Genomic DNA, 20488 nt, shown 5'->3' with positions numbered 1-20488 from the left:
TTTTTGGGCACAGCGCTACTGACACACACACACGCTACTGACAAGTCGAATTTAATACCGCATTTTTTCTTCGAAATGCGGTAAAAAAAAAATTATAAATTCTTGAGATCTTTTACAGCTTTTATAAATTTATTTTGAAAAAAAAATGTAAAAATTTTTAAAAAATTAAGAGAAAAATTTCATTTTTTAATCAAAAATTATTAAATGTCAGTTCAAAAAACGGCCGTTAAATTTTTTAAAAATATTTTTCAACTCATAATTAAGAAATTCTTCAATATTTGATCAAGAATTTTGGATTTTTATTAGAAAAAAAAAATAAAAATTCGAATATGAATAATATTTTTATAGAAAATTTTTAAATGTCAATTCAAAAAAATTTCCGTTAAAATTTAAAAAATCATTTTTTTCTCACTCAAAATCGATAAATTAATTTATTTCTTTCGTAATCGATGAATAATCATTTTCGGATGATTCCACAAATTTGTCAAATTCTGTTTTGTTTGCTCCTTAATGTCTTTCATTGAACATCCTTGCTGTTTCTTGCACTCGACATACAGCACTTTATAAGCCTTCAGTCCTTCCAGTCTCGCTTGTCCATTGTCAAAAACTTCCTGTTGTCGCAAAAACTCCACGCTGAAAATTTGTTCCAGCTTACAATTTTGATTTGTGGCTTCATCCATCAACTTTTGCTGCAAATCCTTCACGTATTGGGGATTTTTCAGTTTTTCCGTCAATTTTTCCAAGTCATCTTCGTTCCGAATTGGCACAAATGTTGAAGCGTCATTTTCGTACAAAGCAAAATTTTGAATTTCCGGCTGAGAAGATGAACTGCAAGAAGGATCGTCTTCAATTTTGACACGAACAGTATCCATGGGAATGATTGGTTCTTGCGGCGGAAAGCGTTCTCGAATGGCATTAATTTCCGCTAAAGCTGATTGACGAATTGTGTCTTGAGATCCTTCGCCTGCAGTGAATTTGAGAACTACAAAAAATAATTTTTCGTAATTTTTTGAAAAAAAATTCAAGAAAATCGAAAAAACTTACAAACATAAATTTGTTCAAAAGGTTCCAACGTTTGCAAAGTGTGAAGTTCATTTTTGCCTTCGAGCAAGCTCAAGAGAAAAGTTTCCGTAAAAAGGTCAGTTACCGTGAAATTTCCAATTTTCTTGATAAATCGTCGTAATTGCGTTTTGTACAACGAATCTTGCCGAATTTTCTTCGAAATCTGTTTCAATTCTGCGTCATTTTGGATTGGAGTGAAAACAAATGAGGGATCCGGGCTTTCTGGTTTCTCAATTTTGATCGGAATTTCACCCGGTTCAAGATCGCCCATGCCATTTTCCTCCTCAATATCCATTTCCTCATCATTTTCCGCCTCTTGTTCATGCATCGCCGACAAAACTTGCGAAATTACCGGAATTTTCACGACTCCTTGCAAATGATTCATCTTCTCCAGCTCATATTTCCTGCGCGCTTCCTTGATATCTCGTATTTTTTGCACCACATAATTCTCGATAGAAGCTTCTGTGTATCCCTCGTTCTTCTTGATCCGCACAAAGACATTTTTAAAGAGCAGCGTCTTGTTCAACATCACAAAGGTTTGACTGCAAAGATATCGCGGCGAATACATGTCATCCAGTTTCAAGTCTCCTTTGGCGCTGAGAAATTTGTGAAGTCGTTGCGCAAAGCCTTCGTCACTTCGCAACTTGTTCGCGAGCGAGATGGCTTCTTTTTGGTTCTCGATGGGACGAAAGGCGAAATCGTCTACTGTGGGTTGTGGAGCTACTGTGGATTTTGGAGCTACTGTGGGTTCGACGACGGCATTTTGAGCGGCGGTTTGAGGGACTTTTCGCACAACTACAACTTTGTTTGATTCTCGAATTTGTAGCGTCTCGAATTTCGCGAGAATTTTATCCAGTTTTTCATCAATGTGGAGCACTTTATCTAGTTTTTCTTCAATGTGCATCACTTTATCCAGTTTTTCGTCAATGTGGTTTACTTTTCGCTGCAGGGCGAGAATTAGTTGCACAACGTCCTTAATTGTTGTGATTTGAGACATTTTAAGTGAATTTTATGTGAGAATTTGGCTCCAAGACGATTTGTTTACAGTACACACAAAAAATTCAAATGAACTGTCAAAAAGGTTGAAATGACAGTTGATGAAAATTGTAGAAATTTTTACGGTTTCTGTTATTATGAGCTTTTTATAAAGATTTTTCATGAATATCCATGTCAATCAAGTTCAATCTATGTTTGGAGGAAGGCAATTGATTTTTATTCCAGCCCAAATTTCGTAGACAAAAAAATCAAGAATTGTTTCTGAATTGTTTCAATAGTCAATGATGGAAACCACTAATGATACAAATATCCACTTAATTGCAAATAAATCCTCAAACTTCCTTTCAAATCTTTGAATAAAGACCAAGATTGAATTTGCCTTGCTAACGATGATGTCAATGTATTTTCCAAAATACAATTTCTCAAGCAAGATACCAAGATCCTTGACCTGCAACTCATATGAGATATGTACATCCTTGAGTTTTTATACTTATTTACTTTACGCTTTGTCTCTTGTCCGAAGATTCAAGACTGTCCTCATAATGAGCAAAGGCGGTTCACGAATTGTCGCCATTTGGTTTGTCGATTCGCAAGATCTTTCAGATTTCAGAGGTTAGTTAGTTGCCCCTCACCCTCTCTGATGATGTTGGCTTCTGAGAGTGTGGAGTTTTGATAGTCGAACATAATTTTCTCCCTTGATTTCAATGATCTTATAATCCTATATTAGATATAAAATATGATATAAATTTTAAAAATATACTTACCGAAATTTGTGGTTATTTAACTCCTTAAACCACGTGCAACACTCTCTCATTCAGTTTGCGCCTTTTTTGACGCCAAGCCCATGTTGCATTTTTTACTCCTTCGTCAGTTGTGTTTTGTTTATATTTTCACTCAGATCTCAAGAGCCAGTTGATGTTCACCAAAAATGCCTGATTACACGAATACTGAGTTAATGGAATTTATTTGTCGCGTCTTGAAAAAAGTTCACGCGATAGAGTCAAAATTGGATCAATTTCTTGGCATTAAAAATGACGACGACGACGAAGAGAAAGACCAGACTGCATCGCCTTTTGATATATTAACTCTTAATGATAACGTCGACTTGAGCTTCAATTTCAATCCCATCAATGATGACAAGGAACTGCAAGAAGTTACTGACTTGATTAACAAAGATCCAAAGTATTTGCAGAATTTGGTAAGTTGCTTGGGTTTAAAAAAAAAATCAAGGGAAGTTCTAACTTTTTGTCTCCTTTAGCGATTACTCATGCAATCTAAGCGAAAATTCTGTTTGGAAGACATTTTTACTGAAAAATTTCTACTCGGCTGCAATCTCTGCGGTATAAATGGTAAAAGGAAACTTGAGGGTCTTGCACCTTTTGAAAAGGTGTATGTCTGTAAGTCTCCCTACAAAATATTTTTTTTTTGCACCTAAATTGACTACCTTGAATTTTTAGACGTTCTAAAGCTCAACGGTGAAGATCCCAAGTACATACGTAAATTAGTGATGAGCAAAATCAGCCAGATAAATCATCGTGTCAGTCGAAGGGCCCGTCATAAGCTACAAAAGAGACTAAAAGCCTATGAAGGTCTCGAAGAAGGACAAATCCCTGTAGATCACGATTACCAAAGATCAGAATTCAATGAAGACAGTTTGAGTTTGGATGAAGACGATTCTCAGTTAGACATTGTGAAAAATGAACCTTTCGACGAGGACAGTGATAGTAATGAGCCCTTGGCAAAATTGGTACCTTCAGCAGGTGAAGAACCTTCAAGTAGTTTGGAACCTACGAAGAGTGTCACTCCTCTCAGGGGTTTTCCATTCGAGCCGATAAAGACAAAAAAGGAAATGAGCATTGTTGACGAACGAATTAAGGAGGATCCGGAATACTTGGAACAACTTGTAAGTTTTTTTTTTTTTTTGAATTTTTGCTTGGTTTGATTGATTTGAACATTTGTCTTTAGCGAAAGCATTTCAGTAGAAATCGCGACAACGTTTGTCGATTGGATCAACTTTTTACCAGTGAGCTTATGTTTACATACAACTATTCGGGCATGCACGACAGGGAAAAATTGACTGATCTCACGCTTTATAAGGATATTTACTTCCGTAAGTCACAATTTTCACTTGAAAATTACTGAAATTGACTCTTTTTGTCCTTTAGATTTAAAACGAATCCAAGGAGCAACTTTAGAAGACATCGAATTTGACGCCAAATCGGAATTGAGACGAATGAAGAAAAGAGTTTACTCACGAAATGAAACAAGACGTATCAAACCACCGCCGTGTAAAAAGACAAAAATCTAAGTTAAATTACTGAAATTCCAAAATAACTTACATTCAAAGAAGCTGCTTTTTAAGGTTATCTCTTAAAAAATAAAAAAAATGCTAAACAGATTTTATGTTTTTACGAATTCAAAAACTTATCTTGGTGACTAGAAAGTATGTTTAAAAAAATCAAATACGGTCAAAAATGAAAAAAATTAAATCATTTTAAACAAGATAACTGATCAAAACTGATCTTTTCCAAATTTTAGGTTATCTAACTCCTCAATCCACGTGCAACAAACTCTCATTCAGTTTGCGCCTTTTTTGACGCCAAGCCCATGTTGCATTTTTTACTCGTTTGACAGTTGTGTTTTGTTTACGTTTTCATCAAGAACTCGAGAGCCAGTTAATGTTCACCAAAAATGCCTGATTTTACGAATGCTGAGTTAATGGACTTTATTTGTCGCGTCTTGAAGAAAGTTCACGCGATAGAGTCAAAATTGGATCAATTTCTTGGCATTAAAAGCGACGAAGATGTAGAAAAGGATGTAGAAAAAGACATACCTGCTTTACAAATTGAGATTCCAGTTCCTCAAGAAAAACCTGATTTGAGCTTTAATTTCAATCCTATCAATGATGACGAAGAACTCCAAGAAATTTCAAACTTAATTAACAATGATCCAGAATATTTGCAAAATTTGGTGAGTTTTAAAATAAAAAAAACAGAAAACTTCTAATTTCTTGTCTTTTTTTAGCGATTATTCATGCAATCGAAGCAAAACCTTTGCTTGGAACATTTTTTCACTGAAAATTTTCTACTTGGCTACAATCTCTCCGGTCTTTACGGCAAAAAGAAACTTGAAGATCTCGCTCCGTATGAAAAAGTATATGTTTGTAAGTTCTTTTAAAAGTATTTTTTCAGCAAATTTTAATAATTTTCTTCATTTTCAAGACACTCGAAAGCTAAACGGTGAAGACCCCACATTCATACGTAAATTTGTGATGAACGAAATTCATCGGATCAAGAAGCGCGTAAGTCGAAGGGCTCGTCACAGACTAAATATGAGACTAAGAGACTACGAAAATCTCGAAGAAGGACAAATTCCAGTAGATCACGACTATCAAAACTTTAACGAAGACAGTTTAAGTATAGACGAAGAGAATTCCCAGTTAGACATCAAAAATGAACCTTTCGACGAAAACAGTGACAGTGATGAGCCTTTGATAAAATTGGTACCTTCGACAAGTATGGCATGTACAAGTGACAATAAGCCCACAGGCTTCCCGCATGAACCGATAAACACGAAAAAGGAACTTATCATTGTTGACGAACGAATTATGGAGGATCCGGAGTACTTGGAAGAGCTTGTAAATTTTTGAATATTTTTTTTTGCTTGGTTTGGATTAATTGAAATAATTTTTTTTAGCGAAATCATTTTAGTAGTTTAAATCGTGACAACGTTTGTCGTCTCGATCAACTTTTTACGGATGAATTTTTGTTTTCTTATACCTACTTGGGCATGAGTGACAGGGATAAATTGACGGATCTCATGCTTTATCAGCAAGTTTACTTCCGTAAGTCACAATTTTTCACATAAAAAAAATATGAAAATTTTATTTTTTTTTGTATTTTAGATTTAAAACGCATCAAAGGAGCTACTTTAGAAGACATCGCATATGACGCCAAAACAGAATTGAGACGAATGAAGAAAAGAGTTTACGCAAGACACGAACCGAGGCGAGGCAATCCGACGCCAAGTAAAAGGACAAAATTGTCATAAATTACTAAAAAAATTGATTTTTTAAAGAAGTAACTTCCAAAAGACTAAAAATTGATCAAAAAGATGTACAAAACGGGAGATTCAGCTGAATGCAAAATTTGCTTTGAAGCAGAAGAAACAGCAGAACATATTTTTACTTACTAATTTTTGCCAACAGAGGCGGCATTCTGTATTTTCACCGGCTCATTTCATGATTTTTAAGGATTTTTCGACAATTTGGCCCAAAAATTCGTATATTTTGCTAAAAATCGAAGCGGCATACCGCAAATTGCACATATAATCAAGATGGCTCAAATTCTATTTCGAGATTTTTTTTATAAAGAGACATTTTCAATACTTGATAATGTCTTTGAGCTTTGATAAATGACTGACAACCCACAAAAAGCTATTGACTATGTTAGGGCTTCACATCACCCTATATATCAGCATTTCATCGAAAAAAAATGGCATGAGATTTTTTGATGGTTTTGTATTAGTTAGGCCTAAAGTAGTCCAAAAAACCTAAATTTAAAATTCTAGAACGAACCAAAGTGTTTCTATGCATTTTTAGTGAGATCGGGCATGTCAAAGAGGTACTTGAATATACCCAAATGCACTAAAAAATGTCTAAAATCCGTGGCTTTGACATCAAATTTCAAGAAAAATACTTAAAATTTCTCACCGAAACGATTTTTGAATAATTTTCGTCCCAAGTTACATTCACCTTTTCCTTGTTTTTGTTGATTTTTGTCCAAATTCGCACAACGAAGGAAATTTTCCTCCTCCAAAATGACCCTTGAGATCGATGGCAGTATTCTTGAAGGCGTAAGTTCCCAAATTCTCATCAATTTCTCACAAAAATCTCATCAAAAAACTTTTCCAGGGCGGTCAAATCCTCCGAATCGCCCTCAGCTTAAGCGCCCTTTGCCGAATCCCGGTTCGCATCACAAAAATCCGTGCAAATCGCGCAAAAGGCGGTCTAGCTGCCCAACATCTCAAGGGAATCGAGCTTTTACGTGACATTTGTCAAGCCAATGTGCGCGGAGCTGAACTCGGAAGCTCCCAAATCGAGTTCGAGCCTAAAACGATTCGAGGCGGCACTTTCACAGCAGATACAAAAACTGCCGGCAGTATTGGGCTTTTGTTGCAAATTTCCTTGCCGGTTTGCTTGTTTGCTGACCGTGAAGTGACCTTGGAATTGAAGGGCGGCACAAATTGCGAAATGGCACCGCAAATTGATGAGATGACGGAAATTCTGAGACCGAATCTGGAAAAATTCGGGGCAACTTTTGACTTTGATCTTCTTCGTCGGGGGTATTTTCCGAAAGGGGGCGGGCATTGTGTGATCAAATGTCGTCCCGTAAAGTCCTTGAAAGCTGTAGAAATTACAAATTTTGGTGATTACATGAAAATTTATGGATGGAATTACGTGGCGGGGACTTTGCCGCTTAATTTAGCGCACGACATGGCAAATGGGGCAAAGAATAAAATGCAAAACCTTCCAGTTCGAGCGAATATTGAGGTTTATAAGGAAGATCCAGCAATCGCAAGAGACAATTGTTCAGGAATTATGTAAGAAAAATTAATTTTTTCTTAAAAAAAAAAAATTAAAAATCCATTTTTTGTAGTCTTTGCACTGAAACTACCACAGGATGCTTCATCGGGAGCGGCAGAATCGGTAGTCGAAAGGAATCCAGTAAAGTCACGGGCGAAAAAGCAGCTCTGGAAATGCTTTACGCGACAAATAGTGGCGCCTGCGTCGACTCCCACGTGCAAGATCAACTGATAATCTTCATGGCACTCGCCAAAGGTACAAGCCGGGTCAGGACCCTACCTTTAACGCTACATACAAAGACCGCAATTCACGTTTGCGAGTTAATGACCAAAGCCAAATTTCGTGTTGTTGAGGAAGGACAGACTTGTGTCATCGAATGTGATGGAATTGGACTCGAAAATTCCAATTAAAATCGTTTTTTGTACATTTTTGTGTGATTTTTGTGAATAAATTTTGATTTTTCTAAAATAAATTTTTTTTTATTTAAATTTTTTTTCGATTTTTTGATCTTTTTTCGGTAAAAAATGAGATTTTTCAGTATATTTTTGATTATTAAATTTTATTTTTAAATAAAATTTTTAAAATTAAATTTTATTAAATAAAATTTTTAATCAAAAATATACTGAAAAATCTCATTTTTTACCTAAAAAAGTTCAAAAAATCGAAAAATAAATTTAAAAAAAATTTTTCACGCTAATTCAAGTTTTTCTGGAATCCATCGCAGACGTCAATTCTGATGAACGACATAAACAAACGCACAATTTTCAGTTTTTTGAGCCAATAACGACGCAAAATCCTCAGAAATTCTGTCGAAATAATGCCTGAACCCACGAATTACGAGTTGAAGAAACTCATTCATCAGGTAATCGTCAAAATTCAAACGATCGAGACAAAGTTGGACTTGTTACTGGATGAAAATAACGCAAAACGGGAAGTTGAAGTGAAGCAGGCGCCAGTTTATGTGGAGCAAATTGAAGTCGTGAGAAGCTCTCCGAAGAAAAAACCAAAATTCAGCTTCAGTCCCATCAAGGATGACAAGGAATTGGACCTGATTTCGAAGAAAATTCAAAAGGACAAGGAGTTTAAAAATTCATTAGTGAGAAATTTTTAGATTTTTTTAAGGAAAAATAATTATTTTTGTATTTTTTTAGTTAAATTACATGAAATACAAGCCGGACCTGAAGTTGGAAGATCTTTTTACGGCGGATTTTTTGCTGCAATGTAACCACACGGGAGCCCAAAAGCGCAGAAATGTCGAGAATTTGGTACCTTACCAACAAATTTATATCGGTAAAGCCGATTTTTACTTTAAAAAATCATGAAATTTAAAAAAATTTCTTTTAGAGCACTACAAAAGACTCGGAAAAAGCTTATCTCAAATCAAAAAATTGTCTTTGGACCAACTTTACCGCGTGAAAAATCGCGTTCGCATGAATAGACTACGAAAAAGAGGCAAAAATACGGAGGAAATTGAATACGAGGATGACGACGAGGAACTTTACGAGCAAGAAATGGATCACGAAGACACAATTATCGAAGAACTAGAGCCCAACGAGGAGGAAAGCGAAGAAATTTATTACGTAGAATCACTTGATGATGAAAATTTGGTGGAAAAAATCGAGGAAGACGATGAAAATGTGGAATATGAGTACGTGAAAGAGGAAGAGATCGTAGAAGAGGAAGAATCAGATTTTGACGAAGCTTTCACCCCAATCAAGAATGATCGCGATTTGAATCGAGTTAGCAGGAAAATTGAAACGGATCCGGTTTATTTGAAGGATTTGCGGCTTCGAATTGTGCAGGAATCGGAAAGTGGACCGTGTAATTTGGAACAACTTTTTACGCCAGAGTACCTGAGCAATGCGAACTTTTGGGGCACACACGATAAAATTAGTTTGTCTGAGCTGCTGCCTTACAAAGAAGTTTATTGTTGTAAGTTTTCTTTCATTATTTTCGATAAAAATCGATTTTTTTAACGAATTTTGAAAAAGAAAAAATTGAAAATTTGCACTGGGTCGAAATTTTAGAATGTGAATAGGGATAAAAATGTACAAAATGTGCATTAGGATAAAAATTTTGAATGTTAACAAGGACAACAAAGTTAAAAATGTGCATTAGGATGAAAATTTCAAATGTCAATAGGGCCAAAAGTATAAAAAATGTGCATTAGGATGAAAATTTTGAATGTCTATAGGGACTAAAGTATAAAAAATGTGCATTAGGATGAAAATTTCAAATGTCAATAGGGCCAAAAGTATAAAAAATGTGCATTAGGATCAAAATTTTGAATGTCAATAGGGGCAAAATAAGAAAAAATGTGCATTAGGATCAAAATTTTGAATGTCAATAGGGACAAAAATGTAAAAAATGTGCATTAGGATGAAAATTTTGAATGTCAATAGGGACAAAAATGTAAAAAATGTGCATTAGGATGAAAATTTTGAATGTGAATAGGGATAAAAACTTAAAAAATGTGCATTAGGATCAAAATTTTGAATGTCAATAGGGCCAAAAGTATAAAAAATGTGCATTAGGATCAAAATTTAAAAATGTCACATGGGTCAAAATTCAAAAATATGCTCAAAATCGAATTAAAAAGCCATCATTGATCAATTTTTTCTTTTTTTTTCAGACCTGAAACGTCACCTGGGCCAATCGAAGGAAGAAATCGAGCGAGATGCCAAAGCCGAACTTCTCAGACTCAAAAATCGCTATCGTATGGTCGTCAAACGACAAAAAGACAGACTCAATAAATCCGACAAATAAAAAATTTCACGTTAATTCAATTTTTTTTCTCTCCCCCAAACCAAATTCGAATTTTCAATTCTTATGAACGACGTAAACAAACCAAATTGTTGTCATAATCGTAGCATTTTTCTCGGATTTCATCGAAATTTGGTGCCCGAACGATGCCCGACACGACAAATGAGGAGCTCAAGCGGCTCATTCAGTACATTATCGTGAAAGTTCGCACAATTGAGACGAAATTGGATGCGTTGTGCCTGGATCGGGAGCAGCAATTGGAGAAAGAGAGCAAATCCAAGGCGCCCAATGTCGTTGTTGTGCAGGAAATTTCGCAAACGGACGACTTGGAGACGGAACCGAAGACAAAATCGTCTCCCGTGAGCTATGTTATACGGAGCCCTTTGAAGAAAATCTCTCCTGGGAAGCAGCAAAAGCCAAAAATTGTTCGGGCAAAGTCTCCGTCGAATTTTCACTTTACCCCCATCAATGACGACAAGGAGCTTTCGGTTATTTCGAAGAAAATTCTGCATGATCCCTTCTACAAAAGTGATTTGGTGAGTTCGAATCCTTTGAAAAAACATAAAAAATGACGAATTTTGATTGAAAATTAATATTTTTAGCAAACTTATATAAAATCCAAGGGAGATATCAAGTTGGAAAATATTTTTTCGCTGGATTTCTTGCTGAAATGCAACCACACCGGAGCAAATGGGCAACGAAACATGGAAAATTTGGTCCCGTATCAGCAAATATTTCGCGGTAAATGTAATTTTTCTTCATTTTAACCGTAAATTTATCAATTTTTCCCGTAGAACTGCTCTTGCGATCCGGAAAACATATGGTCCAAATCCGAACCATGTCGCTGGAGGAGATAAATCGCTTGAAAAATCGCGTTCGCATGGCCAACATACGAAACAAGGAGAAATTTGGGACTGTTGTTGCGACAAAAACCGCCGATAAGAGCTTGGATGTCAACGAAAATGACGCCGACGAGCAAGAATCTGCCGTGACATCGATTACGGAACACAATTATGCCACCGGAACGGAAACGAAGCATGGCGACGACGAGCTGATTGAGGAAATTTTGTTCGAGGAGGTCGAAGAAGACATGGTAGAGACGTTGGAACAGGAATCTATGCCCGCAACTGCTGAAATTGACGAAGGGGATGACGAAACGGAGTCGGAAACGGAAGTCAGTCAAGGCGAAGTTTTCAAACCGATCGCCTCGGAGGCAGATTTGGCACGAGTTTCGTTCAAAATTCGATCTGACGCGAACTTTTTGAAGGAATTACGGCTAAAAATGGTGAATGAAGCCAAAATTGGACCTTGTAACTTGGAACAACTTTTCACGCCGGAATATTTACGGAACATAAATTATCAGAAAATTACACAATTATTACCTTACGAAGCCGTTTACTGCTGTAAGTCTTTAATTTTTTTTAAAATTCCTGAAAAAAAATTTTTTTTTGTAGTTTTGAAGAAGCAAATTGGTCAATCGGATGCCTACATTGAAGACGATGCCAAAACGGAGCTCCGTAAGGTGAAGAAACGGCTTCAGGACGAACAGCAAGCGGAACGACAGCAACAAAAACGGATGAAAGTTAATGCAAAAGACATTTACTGATACAAATTAAATACAAAATTAGTCCTCTAGCCCTTTAGAGTTTGTAGAATTTTTGTTGTGACGTATTTTTGTTCGGGGAATTCCTGTTGAAGGCCTTCGACGATGTTCGTCAAGTGCTCGTGTGCTTCGAGTTGACGCTCGTAGTCGGCATTGACGGCAGTTTCGCTGCGTTTCTTGTACGGCTGGCACGTGTTGAGGAGTTTTTTGTAGCATTTGGCGCGATGTTGTTTGCGAACAATGTTTTCCAAGTTCTGAAAATTACGGGAAAAAGATGAAATTTTTAATTTTTTTTAGAGTTTGAGGTCAAACAGGTAAATTTTCTTTGTGCAGCAGTCGATTTTCTTTCAAAAAAGTTTTGAACTTAACTACAATTTCATTTAAGGATTTTTTTTCCACAAAATTTTTTTTTGTGTCTAAAAGTTAGTTTATCGTGTTCTTTGATCAAAGTTCCCACGATACCTAAAATTTGAGCGAAAAATTGATATTCCATTGATATCTGATCGATTTTTGATGAAATAAAAAAAAGTACGATTTTATCATATGAGGAGCAAAAATCGTACTTTTTTTTTCAAGTCAATTTTCAACCAATTTTTGATGGGTTTCAAAGCTAAAAGTTAATAAATATTCATTTTTAAGTTGATTTCCATTGAAATCTGATCGATTTTTGATCAAATAAAAAAAGTACGATTTTATCATATGAGGAGCAAAAATCGTACTTTTTTCTCAAGTCAATTTTCAACCAATTTTTGATGGGTTTCAAAGCTAAAAGTTAATAAATATGCATTTTAAAGTTGATTTCCATTGATATCTGATCGATTTTTGATCAAATAAAAAAAGTACGATTTTATCATATGAGGAGCAAAAATCGTACTTTTTTCTCAAGTCAATTTTCAACCAATTTTTGATGGGTTTCAAAGCTAAAAGTTAATAAATATTCATTTTTAAGTTGATTTCCATTGAAATCTGATCGATTTTTGATCAAATAAAAAAAAGTACGATTTTATCATATGAGGAGCAAAAATCGTACTAAAAAAGTACGATTTTATCATATGAGGAGCAAAAATCGTACTTTTTTTCTCAAGTCAATTTTCAACCAATTTTTGATGGGTTTCAAAGCTAAAAGTTAATAAATATTCATTCTAAAGTTGATTTCCATTGATATCTGATCGATTTTTGATCAAATAAAAAAAAGTACGATTTTATCATGTGAGGAGCAAAAATCGTACTTTTTTTTCAAGTCAATTTTCAACCAACTTTTGATGGGTTTCAAAGCTAAAAGATAAGTTGATTTCCATTGAAATCTGATCGATTTTTGATCAAATGAAAAAAAGTACGATTTTATCATATGAGGAGCAAAAATCGTACTTTTTTTCTCAAGTCAATTTTCAACCAATTTTTGATGGGTTTCAAAGCTAAAAGTTAATAAATATGCATTTTTAAGTTGATTTCCATTGATATCTGATCGATTTTTGATCAAATGAAAAAAAGTACGATTTTATCATATGAGGAGCAAAAATCGTACTTTTTTCTCAAGTCACTTTTCAACCAATTTTTGATGGGTTTCAAAGCTAAAAGTTAATAAATATTCATTTTTAAGTTGATTTCCATTGAAATCTGATCGATTTTTGATCAAATAAAAAAAAGTACGATTTTATCATATGAGGAGCAAAAATCGTACTTTTTTTTTCAAGTCAATTTTCAACCAATTTTTGATGGGTTTCAAAGCTAAAAGTTAATAAATATTCATTCTAAAGTTGATTTCCATTGATATCTGATCGATTTTTGATCAAATGAAAAAAAGTACGATCAAAGCTAAAAGATTTAAGTTGAAAAATGATCGATTTTTGATCAAATGAAAAAAAGTACGATTTTATCATATGAGGAGCAAAAATCGTACTTTTTTTCTCAAGTCAATTTTCAACCAATTTTTGATGGGTTTCAAAGCTAAAAGTTAATAAATATTCATTTTTAAGTTGATTTCCATTGAAATCTGATCGATTTTTGATCAAATGAAAAAAAGTACGATTTTATCATATGAGGAGCAAAAATCGTACTTTTTTCTCAAGTCAATTTTCAACCAATTTTTGATGGGTTTCAAAGCTAAAAGTTAATAAATATGCATTTTTAAGTTGATTTCCATTGAAATCTGATCGATTTTTGATCAAATGAAAAAAAGTACGATTTTATCATATGAGGAGCAAAAATCGTACTTTTTTTTTTCAAGTCAATTTTCAACCAATTTTTGATGGGTTTCAAAGCTAAAAGTTAATAAATATTCATTTTTAAGTTGATTTCCATTGAAATCTGATCGATTTTTGATCAAATGAAAAAAAGTACGATTTTATCATATGAGGAGCAAAAATCGTACTTTTTTACTCAAGTCACTTTTCAACCAATTTTTGATGGGTTTCAAAGCTAAAAGTTAATAAATATGCATTCTAAAGTTGATTTCCATTGAAATCTGATCGATTTTTGATCAAATGAAAAAAAGTACGATTTTATCATATGAGGAGCAAAAATCGTACTTTTTTTCTCAAGTCAATTTTCAACCAATTTTTGATGGGTTTCAAAGCTAAAAGTTAATAAATATGCATTTTTAAGTTGATTTCCATTGAAATCTGATCGATTTTTGATCAAATGAAAAAAAGTACGATTTTATCATATGAGGAGCAAAAATCGTACTTTTTTTTTCAAGTCACTTTTCAACCAATTTTTGATGGGTTTCAAAGCTAAAAGTTAATAAATATGCATTTTTAAGTTGATTTCCATTGAAATCTGATCGATTTTTGATCAAATGAAAAAAAGTACGATTTTATCATATGAGGAGCAAAAATCGTACTTTTTTTCTCAAGTCAATTTTCAACCAATTTTTGATGGGTTTCAAAGCTAAAAGTTAATTCATATGCATTTTTAAGTTGATTTCCATTGATATCTGATCGATTTTTGATCAAATAAAAAAAGTACGATTTTATCATATGAGGAGCAAAAATCGTACTTTTTTCTCAAGTCACTTTTCAACCAATTTTTGATGGGTTTCAAAGCTAAAAGTTAATAAATATGCATTTTTAAGTTGATTTCCATTGATATCTGATCGATTTTTGATCAAATGAAAAAAAGTACGATTTTATCATATGAGGAGCAAAAATCGTACTTTTTTTTCAAGTCAATTTTCAACCAATTTTTGATGGGTTTCAAAGCTAAAAGTTAATAAATATTCATTTTTAAGTTGATTTCCATTGATATCTGATCGATTTTTGATCAAATGAAAAAAAGTACGATTTTATCATATGAGGAGCAAAAATCGTACTTTTTTTCTCAAGTCAATTTTCAACCAATTTTTGATGGGTTTCAAAGCTAAAAGTTAATAAATATTCATTCTAAAGTTGATTTCCATTGATATCTGATCGATTTTTGATCAAATGAAAAAAAGTACGATTTTATCATATGAGGAGCAAAAATCGTACTTTTTTTCTCAAGTCACTTTTCAACCAATTTTTGATGGGTTTCAAAGCTAAAAGTTAATAAATATTCATTCTAAAGTTGATTTCCATTGATATCTGATCGATTTTTGATCAAATAAAAAAAGTACGATTTTATCATATGAGGAGCAAAAATCGTACTTTTTTCTCAAGTCAATTTTCAACCAATTTTTGATGGGTTTCAAAGCTAAAAGTTAATAAATATTCATTCTAAAGTTGATTTCCATTGATATCTGATCGATTTTTGGTCAAATGAAAAAAAGTACGATTTTATATAAAAAAATTCATGAAAAAGTTAACTTAAGATGACTTAAGACCCTTAAGTTCATGAAAAAAACGAAAAAATACTTACCTCCTGTTTCAAGAGCATTCCTTGCTCAATTTCCGCTTGCAACAACTTATCCTGCATAATTTCATCTTCCAGCTCTTGCTTTTTGGTCTCCAACTCCGTTTCCATGCACCGTTTTTTGCCCGTAACCTCCACAATTCCATTCTCCACTGTCGTAATTTCCGCTTGAAGTGCCTTAATTTTCGCCTTCATCTCGCCAATCTTGTGATGCATCGCCGATCGTGACTTTGTTTCCTTGTTAACTTTCTCCCGACAACTTGCCGTATCGAAAATATGCCCGCGCTGATGAACAGAATTATCCAAATCCTGCATCAGCTTGTCCTGCGCCCGCTTTAATTGCGCATAACGGACCTCCATGCGATGAATTTCGGCCTTCATCATTGCCGTTTCCGAGGTATTTGCGAGTTCCTCGTCCAGATATTTTTTCGTTTCTTGCGCCATTTTGAATTTCGTCTCCCACGAAAGGGCTTCGTGATGTTTTTCCATGACGGCGTGCTTCATTTCGTCAATTTCCGCGTGCAAGTGCGCAATTTGGTCTTCTAGGTCGAGTATTTCGCGCTCCGATGCCTCGAGACGATCCGTGATCTCTTGATGGGCCATTTGGCATCGATGTTCGGCTTCGGCGTGATTTTTCTTCGTTTTGTAGATTTGCGCGTTCAACTGTTGGAACGTAAATTGCAGATTATCGAGCGTTCGGAGCGTGTCTTTATTCTCGTTATCCAACCGCGCCATCTCTGATTCGATTTTTAACGCTCGTTGTTCGATCACGAGAAGTTGTTTTCGCGAAATAATGATCTCGTTGAGTTGATTTGTGCGTTTTTGCGACAAATTCACCACATTTGACTGCAACTGCATCCAAAACTTTTGCGATTTTGTGATTTCTTTGTCCATTTCTTCGATATCTTTCTCCAATTCGAGGACTTTCATCTCGAGCGGGTTGATTTCCTTGCCGCCCGCTTCCTGAATGAGACGATCTAGCTCCTTGTTCATGAGATCCAACTTCCGCATCTTTTGGTCGATTTCTTTTTTCATGTCGTCGAGCTCTTTGGCGATGCCGGCAGCAACTTCGTCGGTCGCATCGTGCTCTTTTTGTAGCCGATCCATGTTTTCCTTGCTTTGGGCGATCGTTGTTTTCCATTTTTCCAGGTCCAGTAAACCGTTGGCGAGTTTGTTTTCCAATTCGGACATCTGAATGTCGAGTTTTCGACGTTCCGCTTGTGCTTCTCGCAGTAATTTCGCACGATGGTCCGAAGCTTTATCTGAAGTGATTTGATCTTGAAGGCATTCCAGCACTTTTTCCTGAAATTTAAAATTTTTTGAAAAACATTTAAATGAAAATTGACTTAAAATCCTTTCAATGCTTAAATTAAAATTAAATAATTAAAATTAAATAATTAAAATTAAAATTAAAATTAATTAAAATTAAAATAAATTAAAATTAAAAAAAAATAAAATAAAATTAAAATAAAATTAAATAATTAATTAAATAATTAATTAATTAAAAATTAAAATTAAAAATTAAAATTAATTAAAATTAAAATTAAAAATTAAAAAAAAATTAAAATTAAAAATTAAAATTAAATAAAAATTAAATAATTAAAATTAAAAATTAAAATTAAAAATTAAAATTAAAATTAAAATTAAAATTAAAATTAAAATTAAAATTAAAATTAAAATTAAAATTAAAATTAAAATTAAAATTAAAAATTAAAATTAAAATTAAAATTAAAATTAAAATTAAAATTAAAATTAAAATTAAAATTAAAATTAAAATTAAAATTAAAATTAAAATTAAAATTAAAATTAAAATTAAAATTAAAATTAAAATTAAAATTAAAATTAAAATTAAAATTAAAAAAAATTAAAATTAAAATTAAAATTAAAATTAAAATAAAAAAAATTAAAATTAAAAAAATTAAAATTAAAAAAATTAAAATTAAAAATTAAAATTAAATTAAATTTAATTAAAATTAAAATTAATAAAATTAAAATTAAAAATTAAAATTAAAATTAGAATTAAAATTAAAATTAAAATTAAAATTAAAATTAAAATTAAAATTAAAATTAAAATTAAAATTAAAATTAAAATTAAAATTAAAATTAAAATTAAAATTAAAATTAAAATTAAAATTAAAATTAAAATAATTTCAACTAACCTCTAAAGTAAATTTTTGCTTGTTTTGCCTCTCAATTTGCAAATTAATTTTTTTCAGATGGTTCTCGATGAGCAAACCTTCGGAACGGGCCTTTTTAAAATCTTCCTCCGTTTGTTCCAGCAAAGCCTTAAAAGCGTCAATTTGTTGCAACGTTTGCTGATGTTCGTCATCATCGCGTTCAAAATCGCGCTCCATCGACATTAAATCGCTCGCGATGCGATTTTTTTGGTTTTCCAACTTGACAAATGTCTCTTTTTCCTTCCGCAGCGCCTTGCGAGTGGCATCGATGCTCGATTGGAGCACTTTTTGTGCCTCATGCTCTTTTTGCAGCTCTTCCTTGTGCTTGGCAAGGACTTTGTCACGTTGCGTGATGGCGACAATAACCTCGTTCCACGACTGATGAAGCCGTTTTTGCTCATTTTGAATGATTTCGAGGTCGGCATTGGCATCGGCGATGCTTCTTTTGAGGTCGTTGATGATGACATCTTGCTCCTTTATTTGAACGTTGATGTTGCTGAGTTCCTTTTCGCGTCGCGCAATGTCCTGCTCCAAATTCATGAGGAAAAAATCCGTTTTACGCTTTTCTTCGGCGAGTTTTTTCTTGTCCTGCGCATCTTTCGAGACCATTCGCTTCGAAACTTTGATCTCGTCTTTGACTTCTTTGTGCCATTTGCTGATTTCGTTCTCGAGCGCCTGCAAATTGTCGAGTTCCATCAACATTTCGTTGTAAATTCTCGTGGATTCTTTATAATTTTCGGATTTTTGACGAAAATCGCGCTTCAGGATGACAATGTTGTCTTCACGTTTCTTCCGTTCTTCCGAAGTTTTTTGAATTTCCATCGTTGCTTTGTGAATTTGCTCCCGTTGCTTGTCCACTTTCGCCTGCATGTCATACAATTCCGCTCCGAGTTCCTCTCGTTGGCGATCTGACTCCGTTATTTGGTTGTCCAAGTCGTCAATTTCCGCCTGGAGTTGCGCCTGGACCTTCAATAAGTGCTCTTTAAGTGTTTTTTGGAACCGATCGAAGAGCGGATTGTCTTTGATTTTGTCCAAAAAGTCCTCGTCTTGCGGGATTTCTTCGACTTCGGCAGTCAAAGGGCGACTTTCGTCGTAAACGTGGATCGGTTGAAGCAGCAAAACGGCATTTTCGTGATGCGAATGGTCGAGTTGCTCATCCAGAGGTTCGGCATCGTCGAAATCTTCGTAGTTTTGGTGCTCGTGGTCGTGATCGTGAACGGGAATTTCGTCGTGAAATTCATCAGTTGGGCTTTGGATGCAAGTTTCGGCAGATGAACTGCTTGGAGAATCCATTTTTTCGTGTTTTTTGTGCGGTTTTAGTGAATTCGAGTGTGAAGTGTGGTCGATAACGGTAAACAACAACCGTTGTCAAGGAATTTTTTTGTGTGAGAAACGTGACAGAAAAGTTGCTTTGATTCACTTGTTGCATTTGTTGAAGTGATGAATTACTCAAAATTAATTTTTTTAAATAATTTTTTATCTCTAAAGAGTTTTTTTTAATTTTTTTTTTAACTAATCATCATTTTAAAATAATTTTTTTAAAAATAATTTCAAATAATTTTCTTTAAAATTATTCAAAATTATATTTTTGACAAAAAATATTTTTTAAGTTTTTAATTGATTTTTAAAAAATATTTAAAAAAAAAATTCAAATTTTTAATTTTTAAAATTTTTTTTTAGAATTTCAGCTTCTTATGAGCTTTTTTCGAAATTAAATATTTTTTTAGCAACTTTTTTGATAAAAAAATAAAATTTCTTTTTTTAATTTTTATCAAAAATTACCAAATTTAAAAAAAAAAATATTAAAAATTTAAAATTATTTTAAAATTTTTAAATTTTTCAATTTTTTTTTAATTTTAAATATTTTTTTATTTCAAATTTTAGCTGTTTCGATAAAAAAAATTTTTATAATTGATCAGAAATTTTAAATAAGATTTTTTTTCGTTTTGTAATGATAATTTTTTTCGAAATTTTTAGATTTTCAAAATTAAGAATTTTTGTTTGATCAGGTGATAGTTTTTTGAGGGTTTTTTCATGATTTCAAATTTCAAATATTTTCTATAATATTTTTTAAAATAATTTATCTAAAAAAAATTACTCAAAATTTATATTCTAAAAAAAAATGTGGGCTCTGAAATTATTTTTTTCGAAATATTTACAAGATCAGCAATTTATTAATTATTTTTTTTTAAATAATTTCAAATAATTTTCTTTAAACTATTTTCAAATTTTAACTAAAAAAATATTTTTTTTAAATATTTTGATTTCATCTGCATTTTTCGAAATTTTTATCTGATGAAAAATATTAAATAATTTTTTTTAATAACTTTGAATCATTTTCAATTAAAATGTCAGGATTTTTTTTAAGCAACTTATGTTTGTCAAAAACTACAAAAATTCAAACAGTTTAAAATTCAATTTTTTAAATTAAGAATTTTTGCTTGATCAGCTTAAATTTTTGGTTAAGTTTCAGTT

General features: G+C 32.9%; 7 protein-coding genes across 7 annotated transcripts; 5 read left to right on the top strand and 2 right to left on the bottom strand.

The window, feature by feature from the left end:
• Window positions 1–377: 377 nt before the first annotated feature.
• LOC134834369 (uncharacterized) lies at window positions 378–2103 on the bottom strand. The gene is made up of 2 exons (XM_063849007.1): window positions 1045–2103; window positions 378–982 (listed from the first exon to the last, which is right to left on the bottom strand). The coding sequence occupies exons 1-2, from the start codon at window positions 2057–2059 to the stop codon at window positions 432–434; spliced, it is 1566 nt and encodes a 521-aa protein (XP_063705077.1). The 5' UTR covers window positions 2060–2103; the 3' UTR covers window positions 378–431.
• An 847-nt stretch (window positions 2104–2950) lies between these two features.
• On the top strand, window positions 2951–4465 carry LOC134834760 (uncharacterized). Its single transcript, XM_063849533.1, has 5 exons — window positions 2951–3256; window positions 3317–3455; window positions 3516–3961; window positions 4024–4168; window positions 4224–4465. The coding sequence occupies exons 1-5, from the start codon at window positions 2987–2989 to the stop codon at window positions 4364–4366; spliced, it is 1143 nt and encodes a 380-aa protein (XP_063705603.1). The 5' UTR covers window positions 2951–2986; the 3' UTR covers window positions 4367–4465.
• A 255-nt stretch (window positions 4466–4720) lies between these two features.
• Window positions 4721–6625, top strand: LOC134834595 (uncharacterized). The gene is made up of 5 exons (XM_063849325.1): window positions 4721–5028; window positions 5083–5221; window positions 5280–5695; window positions 5755–5902; window positions 5963–6625. Exons 1-5 carry the CDS (start codon window positions 4750–4752, stop codon window positions 6106–6108), a joined length of 1128 nt encoding a protein of 375 aa, XP_063705395.1. The 5' UTR covers window positions 4721–4749; the 3' UTR covers window positions 6109–6625.
• Window positions 6626–6800: 175 nt separating this feature from the next.
• On the top strand, window positions 6801–8104 carry LOC134834264 (RNA 3'-terminal phosphate cyclase). Its single transcript, XM_063848857.1, has 3 exons — window positions 6801–6912; window positions 6971–7659; window positions 7716–8104. The coding sequence occupies exons 1-3, from the start codon at window positions 6877–6879 to the stop codon at window positions 8050–8052; spliced, it is 1062 nt and encodes a 353-aa protein (XP_063704927.1). The 5' UTR covers window positions 6801–6876; the 3' UTR covers window positions 8053–8104.
• Window positions 8105–8387: 283 nt separating this feature from the next.
• On the top strand, window positions 8388–10525 carry LOC134833968 (uncharacterized). Its single transcript, XM_063848478.1, has 4 exons — window positions 8388–8738; window positions 8794–8932; window positions 8987–9574; window positions 10275–10525. Exons 1-4 carry the CDS (start codon window positions 8460–8462, stop codon window positions 10406–10408), a joined length of 1140 nt encoding a protein of 379 aa, XP_063704548.1. The 5' UTR covers window positions 8388–8459; the 3' UTR covers window positions 10409–10525.
• On the top strand, window positions 10486–12040 carry LOC134833967 (uncharacterized). The gene is made up of 4 exons (XM_063848477.1): window positions 10486–10941; window positions 11008–11146; window positions 11200–11808; window positions 11860–12040. Exons 1-4 carry the CDS (start codon window positions 10552–10554, stop codon window positions 12009–12011), a joined length of 1290 nt encoding a protein of 429 aa, XP_063704547.1. The 5' UTR covers window positions 10486–10551; the 3' UTR covers window positions 12012–12040.
• Window positions 12038–19306, bottom strand: LOC134835423 (coiled-coil domain-containing protein 40). The gene is made up of 3 exons (XM_063850301.1): window positions 17996–19306; window positions 15843–17138; window positions 12038–12262 (listed from the first exon to the last, which is right to left on the bottom strand). The coding sequence occupies exons 1-3, from the start codon at window positions 19304–19306 to the stop codon at window positions 12038–12040; spliced, it is 2832 nt and encodes a 943-aa protein (XP_063706371.1).
• Between the last annotated feature and the right edge of the window lie 1182 nt (window positions 19307–20488).

Source organism: Culicoides brevitarsis, chromosome 3 (genome assembly GCF_036172545.1).
Source record: "Culicoides brevitarsis isolate CSIRO-B50_1 chromosome 3, AGI_CSIRO_Cbre_v1, whole genome shotgun sequence".
Classification (NCBI taxonomy): Eukaryota; Metazoa; Arthropoda; class Insecta; order Diptera; family Ceratopogonidae; genus Culicoides; species Culicoides brevitarsis.
This window is presented reverse-complemented; position numbering and strand designations above follow the sequence as displayed.

Bases quoted from the DNA above. Each gene is read 5' to 3' on its own strand.
- LOC134834369 (XM_063849007.1), bottom strand. From the start codon at position 2,059: ATGTCTCAAATCACAACAATTAAGGACGTTGTGCAACTAATTCTCGCC. The intron at 983-1,044 runs GTAAGTTTTTTC...TATTTTTTGTAG, and splicing joins TTTTGAACAAATTTATGTTT to TTCTCAAATTCACTGCAGGC.
- LOC134834760 (XM_063849533.1), top strand. From the start codon at position 2,987: ATGCCTGATTACACGAATACTGAGTTAATGGAATTTATTTGTCGCGTC. The intron at 3,257-3,316 runs GTAAGTTGCTTG...TGTCTCCTTTAG, and splicing joins CAAAGTATTTGCAGAATTTG to CGATTACTCATGCAATCTAA. The intron at 3,456-3,515 runs GTAAGTCTCCCT...TTGAATTTTTAG, and splicing joins TTTTGAAAAGGTGTATGTCT to ACGTTCTAAAGCTCAACGGT.
- LOC134834595 (XM_063849325.1), top strand. From the start codon at position 4,750: ATGCCTGATTTTACGAATGCTGAGTTAATGGACTTTATTTGTCGCGTC. The intron at 5,029-5,082 runs GTGAGTTTTAAA...GTCTTTTTTTAG, and splicing joins CAGAATATTTGCAAAATTTG to CGATTATTCATGCAATCGAA. The intron at 5,222-5,279 runs GTAAGTTCTTTT...TTCATTTTCAAG, and splicing joins GTATGAAAAAGTATATGTTT to ACACTCGAAAGCTAAACGGT.
- LOC134834264 (XM_063848857.1), top strand. From the start codon at position 6,877: ATGACCCTTGAGATCGATGGCAGTATTCTTGAAGGC. The intron at 6,913-6,970 runs GTAAGTTCCCAA...AAACTTTTCCAG, and splicing joins ATGGCAGTATTCTTGAAGGC to GGCGGTCAAATCCTCCGAAT. The intron at 7,660-7,715 runs GTAAGAAAAATT...CATTTTTTGTAG, and splicing joins GACAATTGTTCAGGAATTAT to TCTTTGCACTGAAACTACCA.
- LOC134833968 (XM_063848478.1), top strand. From the start codon at position 8,460: ATGCCTGAACCCACGAATTACGAGTTGAAGAAACTCATTCATCAGGTA. The intron at 8,933-8,986 runs GTAAAGCCGATT...AATTTCTTTTAG, and splicing joins TTACCAACAAATTTATATCG to AGCACTACAAAAGACTCGGA. The intron at 9,575-10,274 runs GTAAGTTTTCTT...TTTTTTTTTCAG, and splicing joins TTACAAAGAAGTTTATTGTT to ACCTGAAACGTCACCTGGGC.
- LOC134833967 (XM_063848477.1), top strand. From the start codon at position 10,552: ATGCCCGACACGACAAATGAGGAGCTCAAGCGGCTCATTCAGTACATT. The intron at 10,942-11,007 runs GTGAGTTCGAAT...TAATATTTTTAG, and splicing joins CCTTCTACAAAAGTGATTTG to CAAACTTATATAAAATCCAA. The intron at 11,809-11,859 runs GTAAGTCTTTAA...TTTTTTTTGTAG, and splicing joins TTACGAAGCCGTTTACTGCT to TTTTGAAGAAGCAAATTGGT.
- LOC134835423 (XM_063850301.1), bottom strand. From the start codon at position 19,306: ATGGATTCTCCAAGCAGTTCATCTGCCGAAACTTGCATCCAAAGCCCA. The intron at 17,139-17,995 runs GTTAGTTGAAAT...TTTAAATTTCAG, and splicing joins AGCAAAAATTTACTTTAGAG to GAAAAAGTGCTGGAATGCCT. The intron at 12,263-15,842 runs GTAAGTATTTTT...CGTAATTTTCAG, and splicing joins GAATGCTCTTGAAACAGGAG to AACTTGGAAAACATTGTTCG.